General features: G+C 38.0%; 1 protein-coding gene across 1 annotated transcript; it reads right to left on the reverse strand.

Annotated features, from left to right (window-relative positions):
- Window positions 1-2,858: 2,858 nt before the first annotated feature.
- Window positions 2,859-5,328, reverse strand: DEFB134 (defensin beta 134). The gene is made up of 2 exons (XM_066253456.1): window positions 5,271-5,328; window positions 2,859-3,001 (listed from the first exon to the last, which is right to left on the reverse strand). The coding sequence occupies exons 1-2, from the start codon at window positions 5,326-5,328 to the stop codon at window positions 2,859-2,861; spliced, it is 201 nt and encodes a 66-aa protein (XP_066109553.1).
- Window positions 5,329-17,615: the final 12,287 nt, after the last annotated feature.

Below are 17,615 nucleotides of genomic sequence, written 5' to 3' on the forward strand. Positions count from 1 at the left end.
TTTTTTTTTTAATTTTTTTTATTTATTTATTCATTTAAGAGGAGAGAGAAGGGAGAGAGAAGGTGGGGAGGAGCTGGAAGCATCAACTCCCATTTGTGCCTTGACTAGGCAAGCCCAGGGTTTCGAACCGGCGACCTCAGCATTTCCAGGTCGGCGCTTTATCCACTGCGCCACCACAGGCCAGGCACGTATGTGGAATCTAATGAACAAAATGAACCAACAAGCAAATAGAGACAGACTCATAGAGAAAAGGCTGACAGGTGTGTTTGGGGGTTTAAGTGTATGTGTATATGATTGAGCAAAAAAAGAAAACAAAAGAGAAAAACTCATGGACACTGATGACAGTGTGGGGAATGCAGGATGGAAAAGGGCTCGGGGAGGTGGAGGAGGGTATGGAGGGATAAATGGTGATGGGTGGAGACTTGACTTTGGGTGGTGAACACGCAATACAGTGTACAGATGAAGTGTTGTAGAATTGTGCACCTGAAACCTGTATAATTCTGTTAACTAGTGTCACTCCCAAAAATCAATAAAGAAAAACCTTACATATTTGTTATTATTATCATTATACTATGTTATACAATTATTATTATCATTATTAATCATGGCTATAACCTGTTTTGTGCCACCCACTGTTTTAGAAAAATAATTAAAAGACATTACGTAGTTACATGGAAACATGAAAATATGCAACACTTTGGCATATATATATATAACACACACACAGATTCAGGATTACAAAACTCTAATTCTGTAAATGATGGCATGTTAATCATTTAACTATAGTGTAAAGGTTAAAGAAAAAGTGTATTAAGCCTGATCACATGTGGCACGGTGGAGCATTGGCCCGGGACGCAAAGTACCCAAGTTTGAAACCCCAAAGTCACTGGCTTGAGCACGGGCTCATCCGGCTTGAGTGCAAGCTCACCAACTTGAGTGCGAGGTCGCTGGCTTGAGCATGGGATCATAGACATGACCCTGTGGTCACTGGCTTAAGCCCAAGATTGCTGGTTTGGGCAAGGGGTCACTGGCTTAGCTGGAGCTCCCTAGTCAAGGCACATATGAGAAAGCAATCAACCAATGAACAACTAAGGTGCCACAACAAAGAATTGATGCTTTTCATCTCTCTCCCTTCCTGTTTGTCTGTCCCTATCTGTCCCTAACTCTGTATCTGTCTCTGTCTCTCTCACTAAAAAAAAAAGAAAAGAAAAAGAAAAAAAAAGAAAAGTATATTGAAAATAGCTATAGCTACTATGATTTTAACAAGCACCCAATATAAGAAGTGGTAAATTTTGATATCACAAGCATAACAGAGAATAAGTAAAAAGGGTAGAGTTCTGTATGTGGTTGAGGTTAAGTTGCTACCAGCAAAGTGGACTGTTGTATCTGCATATAAGGTGTTTTATGTAGTCCTCATGGTAACTGCAGAACAAAAACATATAGTAGACACACAAAAGATAAAGGAAAGGGAATCTGAGCTCACCACTGAAAATCAATAATTCACAAAGGTAGGCAGCAAAAGAGGAAAAAAATGGAACTACAAACAGCCAGAAAACAAATGGCATTAGTAGTCCTTACATATCAATGTACATGAAAATGAACCGAATTCTCAAATCAAAAGGACAGAGGGATAGAATGGATAAAAACAAAACAAAACAAACAGACAACAATAATAACAACAACAAAAACAAGACCAAACTATATATGCTGCCGTGGGAGACTCACTTCAGCCTTAAGGACCCATGTAAGCTCAAAGGAAGGGATGCAAAAGGATATTTCATGGTGAGAGAGGGAGACTTGCTTCAGGATGGTGAGCATACAATGCAATATACAGATGATATGTTGTGGAATTGTGTTCCTAAAACCTGTATAATTTTATTAACCAATGTCATCCCAATAAATTCAATAAAAAAAGAAATTGTAGGTAATTATGCTTATATAAAACAGCTAACTTCATACTCAAGGAAGTTGTCTATGCAGTTGGGCCTGTATTTCATACTTGAAGGAAATTTCAAAGTATAATTAATCTGGAGAAGAGAATGAACTCAACTACTCTTTGGAGTAAAGCATGTAATTCATAGTTATTGACTCAGAAGAACATGAATAGCCCTGGACTCCCCCTCCTCACCCTCACCTTATCTGAACTGAACTCTGGTTATGCTGAACACCAGGAGAAGGCAGAATTAAAATCTACCTTTGTGGTTCTTGTTATGATCTCTGAATTTTTTTTAAAGGGTCATTTCTAGTTGATCAGCTCCTTAGCTAAACCAGAGACACCAATCTCACTTTTTTATTTATGTCAGCTCTAAGTAAAAATGAGCCTTCTTAAAGATAGAGCTTTTTCTTGAGCTTGGGGTTTCTCAGAATCTCTATCACAAATTCTAGACATTCCAGCGATCACGTTAAGACAATACCAGCCTGCAGTTAGGCCTTACCTATGGGTCTATGAGAGCGATACCCCAGGTCTTCAGGGGTCAAAGAGAAGGTGAGTTGGGAACTGAAAGCATGGTAACACCTAGGTATAGAAAGATGTTTTTGTAATTTGAAGCCTCTCTGAATAATTAAGACAGCCTTTCTGTGAGTAAAGAGATAAATAGGTACAGAGGAGAGCACTGGAGACCACTTTGAAGTGAGAATATGTGTCCTAAGTTGTTTTCATGAGTTTAGGGGATTTCAGGAAGGCTACAGCCCAGCTTTTAAGATCCAAAATCATAAGAATCTGAAGGCTTATAAAAATGCTAAAACCAACAGTCATGGGTACATCACAGAATGACAGTTTAATCTAAATTTCTTGGCCATGTGAAAGATGGGGGTGGTCAAGGACTTTCAAGTTAATTGTCATTCACTGGCTTCTGTTGTCAGGGCTCAGGGTTTCCTCTGACACAGCACTCCAGCTTGAACATGCAGTAGGCAACTAACATTTCACTTCCATAGCACTCAAGTCTGCAGGTGCCATTGCCATGGCATTCCTTGTGCAGTTCTAATGATATTGGATTCAAGCCTAGAAAGAAAATGAATGAAAGGATAACTCACTACAGGCCTTTTGGGCTTATAAAATGAGCAGACCCTGCATTTCCTTCCTTTCCTTCTTCCTTCCTTCCTTCCTTCCTTCCTTTCTTTCTTTCTTTCTTTCTTTCTTTCTTTCTTTCTTTCTTCTTTCTTTCTTTCTCTCTTTCTTTTTTTTATCATACTGGATTTCAAGGAGACTAGGTCATAACGATGGATACTGTTTGAATCAACTGATCCTGATTGAATTGAATCAATTGATTCTGATAGAAAAAAATTAACTTGTGCTATGGATTGACTTGCAGTCCCTCCACACCCCCCAATTCATATTTTGAAACCCTAAACCCCAGGGTGACTGTATTTGGAGACAGAGACTTTATTTCTTAAGTGAGGTCATGAGAGTGAGGCCCTCAAGCCTTAAGATTGGTGGCCTTATAGGTGTGAGACACAGAAAGACGGTGGCTGTCTATAAGCCAGGAATATAACTCTTGTCAGAAACTGAATCAAAGAAGGGGTTTGGGTCACTTAGCTGATGAGATGGAAGCCCAGGAAGATGAAGTATATATAAAGGTCTGAATACAAGACAAAAAATTCCAATGAAAAGGGACTAACTATGGGAATGTATAAGACACTAATTGGAACTGGAATATTGTAGACTATATGCAATTGTTGACTGTCTAGAGACCATGAGTCCATTGTCATAACCCTTAGTGAAACTGGTCCCATCAGTAGCTTTAAGAGGCCTTGATCCTACAGATTCTTAAATCTAGCCTATTGCATTACATGATCTGAAAATCTAGTTCATTTGCTTAGAGAATAATTCAGGGAAGGTGAGAAATTAAATGGGACCCCATAACACATGGATGTGAATTGATTCAATTACGAGTGAAGAGACTATTCCTGATGAGATTTCTAAAGTCAGAACGTGAGGCCAGTCAGTGTTTTCTCTCATGTCTCTCTAGATCGGGGTAGTCAACCTTTAAATACCTACCGCCCACTTTTGTATCTCTGTTTGTAGTAAAATTTTCTAACTGCCCACCGGTTCCACAGTAATGGTGATTTATAAAGTAGGGAGTAACTTTACTTTATAAAATTTATAAAGCAGGCCCTGGCCGGTTGGCTCAGCGGTAGAGCGTCAGCCTGGCGTGCGGGGGACCCGGGTTTGATTCCCTGCCAGGGCACATAGGAGAAGCGCCCATTTGCTTCTCCACCCCCTCTTCCTCTCTGTCTCTCTCTTCCTCTTCCGCAGCCAAGGCTCCATTGGAGCAAAGATGGCCTGGGCACTGGGGATGGCTCCTTGGCCTCTGCCCCAGGCGCTAGAGTGGCTCTGGTCGTGGCAGAGCTACGCCTCGGAGGGGCAGAGCATCGCCCCCTGGTGGGCAGAGCGTCGCCCCTGGTGGGCGTGCTGGGTGGATCCTGGTTGGGCGCATGCGGGAGTCTGTCTGACTGTCTCTCCCCATTTCCAGCTTCAGAAAAATACAAAAAAAAAATTTATAAAGCAGAGTTACAGCAAGTTAAAGCATATAATAATAATTACTTACCAAGTACTTTATGTCGGATTTTTGCTAAGTTTGGCAGAATAAATCTTTATGAAATAACTTATTATAGTTAAATCTATCTTTTTTATTTATACTTTGGTTACTCTGCTACTGCTCACCATGAAAGCTGGAAGTCAACCAGGTTGACTACCACTGCTCTAGATGTTACCTCATCTGATCAGACATTTCTTGTATCACATAAGCTCATTAATTCTTTTGGAACAAACAGTTCCAAATCTGTTTCACCATGTACCTAAGGACTCTAGTTAGTAAATGTACTATAAGGAATTTTAGCATATTAGAGAGCTTTAAGTGTTATCACTTTTTGCTGGTCTTAACTAGTATGACTAGATATATTTCTGAATTAGAGACAAAATAGTGGAAAAACAGGACAGGGTATTATTAATGAAAAGATGATACTTCTTGCAAGTCAGGTACTGTACATATTATGTATAGGCATATTCTATTTACCCATTTAATTCTTGCAAGACTGTGAGGTTAGTACTATTACTTCTATTTTGTAAATGAAGAGACTAAAGTTCAGAGAAGCTCAGATTCCTGCCTGTTGTAGTACAGCTAACAAGGTGGAGAGCCAGGATTCAAGTTCAGACCTTGCTGACATCAAAGCAGCACACCCATGGTGGGAGTACACTCATAGGTTTGCTTAGTGGAATCACCCTTCTAGACAAAAGAATCCCCCCTCCCCCAGGAAGATTTCCATTTTACCTGCCAGCACTGGGTTCCAAAAGATGAGAAAGACAAACACAGGAAGGAGAGGCTTCATGGCTAGGGTCTTCTGTCAGGGAGCCTGGTGGCAAGGTCTGACACCGGCTGTCAGGGAGCAGAAAGGGAAGGTTGAGCATGCCCTCCCACCCAAAGCTCTCAAACCTGGGGTATGCCCTGCTCCAGGTGGATAAGCTACACTGATCAGTCTCCCCCGAGGCAGCTGAGTTAGCAATGCTTATATGAGAAAAAAACTGACAGCAATTTCCCGTTTGACAGCTTTTCCTTTGGACAGAAGCACGGCTTCTCCACCTGGGTTTTCCAAAGTACTAAAGGAGACTGAGAAGTATATACTTTCTCTTTTTTTGAATAAGTTTCATTTTGTTTGGTCTTTGTGTTACAACAAAAATTAAATGCTAATTTTTGAAAAATTTTAAAAATATTAAAAATTACAGGGAAAGAAGAGTTATACTTGCGTCCTACCTCCCAAAGACAACTGGTATGTTTTTAAGTGCATTTTATTTATGCCTAGTTTATTGTTTAATATTTTTTTGCATAGATATAAAATTAATGTACTTATAATTAGCATCCTGCTTTTGTAACATGCTATATACCCTAAGTATTTTTTTGTGTTAGTATAAGCTCCATAAGTAGTATTTTTTAAAGCTGCACAAAATTCTCTCAAGGACTTTTTAAAAAAGAATTCTTATTATTTAAAACAGTCTTTATTGAGGTATAATGACGTAAAAACTACAAATATTAGAGTGTACAAGTTGTCAAATTTTGACATGTATCCACTTATTTATCTATTTATTTTCTTTTTTATTTTCCTTTTATTTTTATTTATTTATTTTTTTTAATTATAATTTTATTTTTTTAATGGGGCGACATCAATAAATCAGGTTACATATATTCAAAGATCAACAAGTCCAGGTTATCTTGTCTTTCAATTATGTTGCATACCCATCACCCAAAGTCAGATTGTCCTCTGTCACCTTCTATCTAGTTTTCTTTGTGCCCCTCCCCCTCCCCCTTTCCCTCTCCCTTTCCCCCCTCCTCCCCGTAACCACCACACTCTTATCAATGTCTCTTAGTTTCACTTTTATGTCCCACCTACGTATGGAATAATGCAGTTCCTGTTTTTTTCTGATTTACTTATTTCACTTTGTATAATGTTATCAAGATCCCACCATTTTGCTGTAAATGATCTGATGTCATCATTTCTTATGGCTGAGTAGTATTCCATAGTGTATATGTGCCACATCTTCTTTATCCAGTCGTCTATTGACGGGTTTTTTGGTTGTTTCCATGTCCTGGCCACTGTGAACAATGCTGCAATGAACATGGGGCTGCATGTGTCTTTACATATCAATGTTTCTGAGTTTTTGGGGTATATACCCAGTAGAGGGATTGCTGGGTCATAAGGTAGTTCTATTTTCAGTTTTTTGAGGAACCACCATACTTTCTTCCATAATGGTTGTACTACTTTACATTCCCACCAACAGTGTATGAGGGTTCCTTTTTCTCCACAGCCTCTCCAACATTTGCTATTACCTGTTTTGTTAATAATAGCTAATCTAACAGGTGTGAGGTGGTATCTCATTGCAGTTTTGATTTGCATTTCTCTAATAACTAAAGAAGATGAGCATCTTTTCATATATCTGTTGGCCATTTGTACTTCCTCCTGGGAGAAGTGTCTGTTCATGTACTCTTCCCATTTTTTTATTGGATTGTTTGTTTGTTTGTTGTTGAGTTTTATGAGTTCTTTGTATATTTTGGATATTAGGCCCTTATCTGAGCTGTTGTTTGAAAATATCATTTCCCATTTAGTTGGCTTTCTGTTTATTTTGTTATCAGTTTCTCTTGCTGAGCAAAAACTTCTTAGTCTGATGTAGTCCCATTCATTAATTTTTGCCTTCACTTCTCTTGCCATTGGAGTCAAATTCATAAAATGCTCTTTAAAACCCAGGTCCATGAGTTGAGTACCTATGTCTTCTTCTATGTACTTTATTGTTTCAGGTCTTATGTTTAGATCTTTGATCCATTTTGAGTTAATTTTAGTACAGGGGGACAAACTGTAGTCCAGTTTCATTCTTTTGCATGTGGCTTTCCAGTTTTCCCAGCACCATTTATTGAAGAGGCTTTCTTTTCTCCATTGTGTGTTCTTGGCCCCTTTATCAAAAATTATTTGACTATATATATGTGGTTTTATTTCTGGACTTTCTATTCTGTTCCATTGGTCTGAGTGTCTATTTTTCTGCTAATACCATGCTGTTTTGATTGTCGTGGCCCTATAATATAGTTTGAAGTCAGGTATTGTAATGCCCCCAGCTTCATTCTTTTTCTTTAGGATTGCTTTGGCTATTTGGGGTTTTTTATAGGTCCATATAAATCTGATGATTTTTTGCTCTATTTCTTTAAAAAATGTCATTGGAATTTTGATGGGAATTGCATTAAATTTGTATATTGCTTTGGGTAATATAGCCATCTTGATTATATTTATTCTTCCTAACCAAGAACAAGGAATATTCTTCCATCTCATTATATCTTTCTCAATTTCTCTTAACAATGGTTTATAGTTTTCATTATATAAGTCCTTTACAGTCTTTGTTATGTTTATTCCTAAGTATTTTATTTTTTTTGTTGCAATTGTGAAGGGGATTATTCTTTTGAGTTCATTCTCAATTGTTTCATTGTTGGCATATAGAAAGGCTATTGACTTCTGTATGTTAATTTTGTATCCTGCGACCTTACTGTATTGGCTTATTGTTTCTAGTAGTCTTTTTGTGGATTCTTTGGGGTTTTCGATGTATAGGATCATATCATCTGCAAAAAGTGATACCTTTACTTCTTCTTTTCCGATATGGATGCCTTTTATTTCTTTGTCTTGTCTGATTGCTCTGGCTAGAACCTCTAGTACCACATTAAATACGAGTGGAGAGAGTGGACAACCCTGTCTTGTTCCTGATTTAAGGGGGAAAGCCTTCAGTTTAGTGCCATTTAATATGATGTTAGCTGATGGTTTATCATATGTGGCCTTTATCATGTTGAGATATTTTCCTTCTATACACATTTTGTTGAGAGTCTTAAACATAAAATTGTGTTGTATTTTATCGAAAGCCTTTTCTGCATCTATTGATAAGATCATGTGGTTTTTGTTCTTTGTTTTGTTGATATGGTGTATTATGTTAACAGTTTTACGTATGTTGAACCATCCTTGAGATTCTGGGATGAATCCCACTTGATCGTGATGTATTATTTTTTTAATATGTTGTTGTATTCGATTTGCTAGTATTTTGTTTAGTATTTTAGCATCTGTATTCATTAGAGATATTGGTCTGTAGTTTTCTTTTTTTGTGCCATCCTTGCCTGGTTTTGGTATGAGGGTTATGTTGGCCTCATAAAATGTGTTTGGAAGTATTGCTTCTTCTTCAATTTTTTGGAAGACTTTGAGTAGAATAGGAACCAAGTCTTCTTTGAATGTTTGATAAAATTCGCTGGTATAGCCGTCAGGGCCTGGACTTTTATTTTTGGGGAGGTTTTTAATGGTTTTTTCTATTTCTTCTCTACTGATAGGTCTGTTTAGGCTTTCTGCTTCTTCTTGACTCAGTCTAGGAAGGTTGTATTGTTCTAGGAATTTATCCATTTCTTCTAGGTTGTTGAATTTAGTGGCATAAAGCTTTTCATAGTATTCTACAATAATTTTTTGTATACCTACGGTGTCCGTGGTGATTTCTCCTCTTTCATTTTGGATTTTGTTTATATGAGTTCTTTCTCTTTTTTTCCTTGGTAAGTCTTGCCAAGGGTTTGTCAATTTTGTTGATCTTTTCAAAGAACCAGCTCCTTGTTCTATTAATTTTTGCTATAGTTTTTCTGTTCTCTAATTCATTTATTTCTGCTCTGATTTTTATTATCTCCTTTCTTCGGCTGGTTTTGGGTTTTCTTTGTTCTTTTTTTTCTAGTTCCTTAAGGTGGGAAGTTAAGTGGTTCACTTGGGCTCTCTCTTGTTTGTTCATATATGCCTGAAGTGATATGAACTTCCCTCTTATCACTGCTTTTGCTGCATCCCATAGATTCTGATATGTCGTATTGTCATTTTCATTAGTCTGTATATATCTTTTGATCTCTGCACTTATTTCTTCTTTGACCCATTCATTTTTTAAAAGTATATTGTTTAGTTTCCACATTTTTGTGGGATTTTTTTCCTCCTTTTTGTAGTTGAATTCTAGTTTCAAGGCTTTATGATCAGAAAATATACTTGGTACAACTTCGATTTTTCTGAATTTGCTGATGTTGTTTTTGTGGCCCAACATATGGTCAATTCTTGAGAATGATCCATGTACACTGGAGAAAAATGTATACTCAGTCACTTTGGGATGAAATGTCCTGTAGATGTCTATCATATCCAGGTGCTCTAGTGTTTTGTTTAAGGCCACTATATCTTTGTTGATTCTCTGTTTGGATGACCGATCTAGAGCCGTCAGCGGTGTATTGAGGTCTCCAAGTATGATTGTATTTTTGTCAGTTTTTGTTTTAAGGTCAATAAGTAGCTGTCTTATATATTTTGGTGCTCCTTGGTTTGGTGCATATATATTAAGAATTGTTATGTCTTCTTGATTCAGTGTCCCCTTAGCCATTATGAAATGGCCATTTTTGTCTCTGAGTACTTTTGTTGTCTTGTAGTCAGCATTATCAGATATGAGTATTGCTACGCCTGCTTTTTTTTGGATGTTATTTACTTGGAGTATTGTTTTCCAGCCTTTCACTTTGAGTTTGTTTTTATCCTTGTTACTTAGATGCATTTCCTGTAGGCAGCATACAGTTGAATTTTCTTTTTTAATTCATTCTGCTACTCTGTGTCTTTTTATTGGTGAGTTTAATCCGTTTACATTTAGTGTAATTATTGACACTTGGGAGTTCCCTATTGCCATTTTATAGATTGCTTCCTGTTAGTTTTGTGTCTTGTTTGATCCTTCTCTTTCGTTTTTTTATCTTTTGTTTTTATTTGGTTGTATTCCATACATCTTTCCACTGTTGCTATCTTTTTTATCACATGTGCTTCTGTGGTGGTTTTTTCAATGGTGGTTACCTTTAGGTAATGAAAAGGGTTCCTACCCTGTTCATTGTAGTGCACTATTTTGTGAGTACTTTTGCACTCCATCGTCCTTTGCTACTGTTAATCTCCATCCTCTCCCCCCTTTCTTTTTGTTGTTGTCACAGTTTAAATTTGGTTTTATTGTGTTCTTCTTGGAGCTTTTACTTGTGGCTTTATTTTTTTTTGTTCTTTGTATCTGATTGGAGAACCCCCTTTAGTAATTCCTGGAGTGGGGGTTTTCTGATGATAAATTCCCTCATCTTTTCTGTATCTGTGAATGTTTTTATTTCTCCTTCATATTTGAAGGATAGCTTTGTTGGGTATAGTATTCGTGGCTGAAAGTTCCTCTCTTTCAGGACTTTAAATATTGGGGTCCACTCTCTTCTAGCTTGTAGGGTTTCTGCTGAGAAATCTGATGATAGTCTAATGGGCCTTCCTTTATATGTTGTATTCTTCTTTTCCCTGGCTGCCTTGAGAATTTTTTCTTTGTCATTGGTTTGTGCCAATTTCATTATGATGTGCCTTGGAGTAGGTTTGTTGGGGTGAAGAAAACTCGGAGTTCTGTTTGCTTCATGAATTTGAGGCTTTAGTTCTTTCCACAGGCTTGGGAAGTTCTCATCTCTTATTTGTTTGAGTATGTTCTCCATTCCATTTTCTCTCTCTTCTCCCTCTGATATACCTATTATTCTTATGTTATTCTTTCTGATGGAGTCAGATAATTCTTGTAGGGCTATCTCATTTTTTTAAATTTTTGAGTCTCTTTTTTCCTCTCTCTGTTGTGCCTCAAGTTGCTTGTCTTCTATTTCACTAATCCTCTCTTCTATCTGGCCTGTTCTATTAGCCAAGCTTGTTACCTCGTTTTTCAGCTCGTGAATTGAGTTTTTCATCTCTATTTGATTTTTTTTATAGTTTCAATTTCCTTGGACATATATTCTTTGTGTTCATTGAGTTGTTTTCTGAGCTCCCTAAATTGCCTTTCTGTGTTTTCTTGTATATCTCTGAATATTTTTAGGATTTGTATCTTGAATTCTCTGTCATTTAACTCCAAGGTTTCCAATATATTAAATTTTTTCTCCATAGATTTTTCCTCTTCTATCTGTGTTACCCCTCTTTCTTTTGTATCCATGATATTCAATTTTCTCTTCCTTAATGGCATCTTTGGGTGTATTGCAAAACATCTGGAGGCTCCAAGGATAGGTTTTTCTGTTTCTGGTTGAAGATCTTGTTGAGGTTTGGGGGAGATTTATCGGTATCGCTTCCTACTCCGCCATTACTCTGACGTCATCTCTCCTATCCACTTATTTAAAACCCCACTGCAACCCATTCTTCATGACTTTTTTCGCCCTAGTTTTACTGAGCTATTATTACAAATAAAAATTGTATATGTGTAAGGAATAAAATGTGATGATTTGAAGGACATACACATTGTGAAATAATTATCAAAATCAAGCTAATAGCACTAACTTCACCTCAAATAGTTATTAATTTTTCATGTGATGACAGTAAATTTATCATCTTAGCAAACTGTAAGTATACAATACAGGATTATGAACTAGATTCACCATACTATACATTAGATTCTCAGAACTTACTGATCTTATAATTGAAAGTTTATCCCTTTTGTTCAACATCTCCTCATTTCTCCCACCTCCCAAACCCCTGGCAACCACCACTTTATTTTCTGGTTCTATGAATTTGATTTTTTGAGATTTCACACATAAGTGAGATAATACAGTATTTGTCCGTGTCTGGCTTTTTCCAGTAAGCATAATGTTTGCTGGTGCATCCATATTGTCACAAATGGCAGGATTTCCCTCTTTTTCATGGTGGAATGGTATTCCATTGCATATATATATATGCCACATTTTTTCTACCCTTTCAGTGTTGATGGTCACTGAGGTTGTTTCCATAACTTGGCTATTGTAAGTAGTGCTGGAATGAACATGAGTGTGCAGATAACTCTTTGTGATACTGATTTAGTGTCCTTTTTATATATACCTAGAAACAGGATTGCTGGATCACATGGCATTTCTAATTTAAATTTTTAAAGGTGACTCTATACTGTTTTCATAATGGATGTACCAATTTATATTCCCACCAACAGTGCTGAAGTGTTCCCTTTTATTTAGATTCTTCTGCCAACATTTCCTATCTTTTGTTTTTTAAAAATCCACCGGAATTTCAGGTCTGCAATGTTATAATTGGGCATTTGTATACACTGCAAAGTGATTACCCCCAAGTCTTGTTACTATCCAGCAGCATATAACTGATCACTTCACTGCTCTCATCAGCCCTCAAATTCCTTTCCCTCTGTTAACCACTGGTCTGTTCTCTGTATCTATGAGTTTTATTTTGTTTGTACACTTGTTTCTTATATGTAAATAAAATTATACAATATCCATCTTTCTCTGACTTACTTCACTTAGCATAATAACCTTAAGGTCCATCTGTGTTGATGCAAATAGCAAGATTTCATTATTATTATTATTTTTTTGGCTGAGCAGTATTTCATCATATATACCACATTTTCTTCTCTCTCTTTCTAGTTAGAGAGAGAAAAGGACAAACAGGGAAAGATAGAGAGGAAGAAAGAAAGAGAGATGAGAAGCATCAACTTGTCATTGCAGCACTTTAATTGTTCACTTATTGCTTTCTCATATGTGTCTTGACTGGGGGACTCCAGCTGAGCCAGTGACCTCTTGCTCAAGCCAGCGACCTTGGGCTTCAACCCAATGACCTTTAGGCTCAAGCCAGTGACCATGGGGTCATGTCTATATTCCCACACTCCAGCCAGCAACCCTGCACTCAAGTTGGTGAGCCCACATTCAAGTGGATGAGCCTGTGCTCAAACCAGTGACCTTGGGTTTTTTTTTTGTTTTTTTCATTTTTCTGAAGCTGGAAACAGGGAGAGACAGTCAGACAGACTCCTGCATGCGCCCGACCGGGATCCACCCGGCACGCCCACCAGGGGCGATGCTCTGCCCACCAGGGGGCGATGCTCTGCCCATCCTGGGCGTCGCCATGTTGCGACCAGAGCCACTCTAGCACCTGAGGCAGAGGCCACAGAGCCATCCCCAGCGCCCGGGCCATCTTTGCTCCAATGGAGCCTTGGCTGCGGGAGGGGAAGAGAGAGACAGAGAGGAAAGCGCGGCGGAGGGGTGGAGAAGCAAATGGGCGCTTCTCCTGTGTGCCCTGGCCGGGAATCGAACCCGGGTCCTCCGCACGCTAGGCCGACGCTCTACTGCTGAGCCAACCGGCCAGGGCGACCTTGGGGTTTTGATCCTGGGTCTTCAGCATCCCAGGCTGATGCTCCCATCCCATCCCACCCTGCCACTGCCTGGTCAGGCTATACCACATTTTCTTTTTCCATTCATCTATTGATGGACTTTTAGGTTTTTTTTTTTAATAAATAAATTTTTATTTTAATGGGGTGACATCAATAAATCAGGGTACATATATTCAAAGAAAACATTTCCAGGTTATCTTGTCATTTAGTTCTGTTGCATATCCATCACCCAAAGAGAGATTGTCCTCCGTCACCCTCTGGACTTTTAGGTTGTTTCTATATCTTGGCTATTGCAAATAATGCTGCAATAAACATAAGGTTGAATATATTTTTTTGAATTCAGGCTTTTGCATTCTTTGGGTAAATACTCAGCAGTGGACCAGCTGGATTATATGGTAATTTTATTCTTAACTTTTTGAGGGATCTTTATACTGTTTTCCATTGTGGCTGTACCAATCTGCATTCCCACCAAGAGTGTACAAGGGTTATCTTTTCTCCACATCCTTTCAAACACTTGTTTTTGTATTATAAAAAGATTCTCAACTTCACTAGCTTTTAGGGAAATACAAATAAAAACTACAATGAGGTACCACCTCATACCTATTAGAATGGCTATTATTAATAAGACAAGTAACAAGTGTTGGAGAGGTTGTGGAGAAAAAGAAAGTCTCGTTCACTGCTGGTGAGAATGTAAACTGGAAAAGCCATTATAGAAAATAATATGGAGGCCCTTAAAAATATTAAGAATAGAGTTATATGACTCAGCAATACCTCTTTTGCATATCTACTAAAAATTTTGAAAACACTTATTCACAAAGATATATGCACCTTCATGCTCACTGTAGCATTATTCACAGTGGCCAAGACAGCAAAACAACTTAAGTGTCTTTTGATAGATGATTGGATAAAGAAGATTTAGTACATACATACAATGGAATAGTACTCAGCCATAAGGAAAGATGGAATACTGCCATTTGTGGCAACATAGAAGGATCTTGAGAATATCAGGCTAAGTGAAATAAGTCAGACAGAAAAGTTAAGAACCGTATGTACAAACAGGAAAAACAAGCAAACAAAAACTCATAGACACAGACAATAGTATGATGTTTATCAGAGGGAAAGAATAGATAGAGGTAGTAAAGGGTAAAGGGGGCCAAATATATAGTGACAGAAGATGATTTGATTTGGGTGATGGGCACACAATGCAATATACAGATCATGTATCATAGTAAAGTGCACTAGAAACCTATATAATCTTATGAATCAATGTCACCCCAATATACTTAGTTTAAAAATAAAGTAAAAAACAAACAGAAGTATAATGTATTAGGTCCCTAGAGCTCCATAATAAATTACCACAAAGTGGATGGCTTAAACAACAGAAATCTATTGTCTCAGAGTTCTGGAGTTTAGAAGTTTGAGGTCAAAGTTTTAGAAGTTTAGAAACCTCTGAAAGTTGTGAGGAAGAATCTCTTTTGTGCTTTTCTCCTTGCTTCTGGTGGGCTGTAGTGAACCTTTCTTCTCAAAAAGAGAGAAGCAAAGACAGGCTTCTGCATTTCAAGACTGTGTTCTTTTGAATACTGGGAAGAACTCTTGAATTCAGATTTTTTGACAGATGTTAGAGTATGCAGATGAATTAGGGCACGGTTCCTCCCCTAAACCAAGTCTTGAATAAAATAGAGGCAGAAAGACAGTATCTCAGAAGGGAGAAGGACAGCTTAGATCAGGGGTCAGGAACCTTTTTGGCTGAGAGAGCCATGAATGCCACATATTTTAAAATGTAATTCCATGAGAGCCATACAATGACCTGTGTACGTTAAGCATTATCCAATAAAAATTTGGTTTGTCTCGGAAGACAGCTGTGATTGGCTCTAGCCACCCGCAACCATGAACATGAGCGGTAGGAAATGAATGGATTGTAATACATGAGAATGTTTTATATTTTTAACATCATTATTTTTTTTATTAAAGATTTGTCTGTGAGCCAGATGCAGCCATCAAAAGAGCCACATCTGGCTCACGAGCCATAGGTTCCCGACCCCTGGCTTAGATTGTGATGAGACACTGTTTCTATCTACAGACCTGGGATTAATATAATAGGAAAGGAGGGAAATGGGATAAGGTAATAGAGGACAGAAACACTGCGTAAAGTCTGAGAGCACGGTGCACTAATGTTTCCTTATGTAAGTGGAGTTCAGAGTGGTGGCAGGAACATAGCTTAGCATTGATTGCATTGTTCCTTGAGTAGAGAGAGTCTCGTAGCCTTGATTCCCCTTCCCTCACATCAGTTCCCCCAGCATGGGAAGGTGAAAGGCAGAAACCACGGAATGAACTTAAAAACACAAGGCTAGTATGTTTCAAAAGGAAAGTTTATTTTAAAAGTGCTTAGATGTAAGTAGGCTGAGACCAGCAAAAGGGTGTCGATAAAAGCGTGTCAGCCCTGAGCTGTGGGAGAGAGCATTAGATATAGGGGTTGTTGCAAGCATTTGCTGGCATGGAGTTGGCTGCACCTGGACATGCCCAGATTAGCATTTCAGGGTTTGTTGCCTTGGTTGCAGACTGTCTCCTTTTCCCAACTTTCAGGCCCCTCATTGAAGGCCTTGTCTCAAGGACATTTTTCAGAACCTTCCCAGGGTGGGGAAGTGTTGCTTACAAAGAGGGGGAGGCTAGGTGAGGGAGATGTTTACTGAAGAAGTTGCCCTAATAGGGAATTTGAGTTTTAGAGGAGCCAATTTAACCCTAACAGAAGGTAGCAGCAATATTATCCCTGTAGGGCTGAGATCAACATGGAAGAGGTGGTCATAGATTGTTCCATCTGAATTTCTGGTAACCCAGAATGACATACAAGTAGCAGAATTATCATATGCACAAAGCAATGAACCTCATACAAAGGGTTTTAAGAATTTTATTAAGAATAAGAGGCAACTCAGCAGTTGAACCTTGACTAGTGATGAAAGACCAAGTCAGGAGAATGCCTTAATTAAGGAAGACTCTCTCAGATGCCCTACCAGGGGTTAGCTCTCCTGGAACTTACAAGTAACTTAGAGAAAAGAGGAGCAATTCTGAAATGACTATGTTTCAGTTTCTGTGACCAGGCAGAATGGAGTTCATAATAGGAATTAAGTTTATTTATAAAAAATAAAGTTATACTTCTGTAAATGTGCCTAGTGGACTGATATACATATCCCTTTATGCCAAAACTCCATGTGCCAAAACATCTCTATTGATTTTCCCCATATCCCAACCTACTTCCTTTCTGGACTCTAGTTTAAGTGAGCTATAGTGCTAACCATTTCTTTGCTAGCTTTGAAACCTCAGGATCACCTTTCATACTTTCTTCTCATTATATTATATGGCCACTCAATTCCATCAATCTTCCTTCTGAAATCCATTTGGCTCTTCTTTCTTAGTCCTCACTACCAGCGTTCCAGTCCTAGATTACTAAAATATGATAATGTTGCATAAATGTTGTGTGTATATAAGACTGTATTAACTCAGAAACATAAAATATACTTTATTTTCAAAACCATAAGAAATTTTAACAAATATCAATTTTATCTTAGAACACAAAGAATAGTTTAATATTATACAGTCCAAATGCTACAGGACATCACTTACTCTGGTCCATGAAATTAAAATGAACACATGTAGAGTTTACACTGGGGTCAGGTGTTGCTTAAGACTTTATGTATATTAATGCATATAATCCTCATAACTACAGGATGTAGGTACTATTGTTATTGTACTTCATATATAAAGAAACTAAGGTAGAGAAAGACTAAAGAATATATCCAAGTAAGTGGTGGGGTTGGGATATAGTACTCAGAGGCGGATTTAACAGCGGGCGCACCGGGGGCACACCCTGGGCCCCTACTTCTAAAGGGCTCCACAAAACCCCAGCTTTATACTTTTTTTCTAATGACACCAAGTTTGGTTTTATATGTGCAATTTTAACATTAATAGTACA

Source organism: Saccopteryx bilineata, chromosome 1 (assembly GCF_036850765.1).
Source record: "Saccopteryx bilineata isolate mSacBil1 chromosome 1, mSacBil1_pri_phased_curated, whole genome shotgun sequence".
Lineage (NCBI taxonomy): Eukaryota > Metazoa > Chordata > Mammalia > Chiroptera > Emballonuridae > Saccopteryx > Saccopteryx bilineata.

Excerpts from the sequence above, each read along its gene's own strand:
- DEFB134 (XM_066253456.1), bottom strand. The coding sequence starts at position 5,328 with ATGAAGCCTCTCCTTCCTGTGTTTGTCTTTCTCATCTTTTGGAACCCA. Across the intron at positions 3,002-5,270 it reads TTGGAACCCAGTGCTGGCAG|GCTTGAATCCAATATCATTA; the intron begins GTAAAATGGAAA and ends TTTTCTTTCTAG.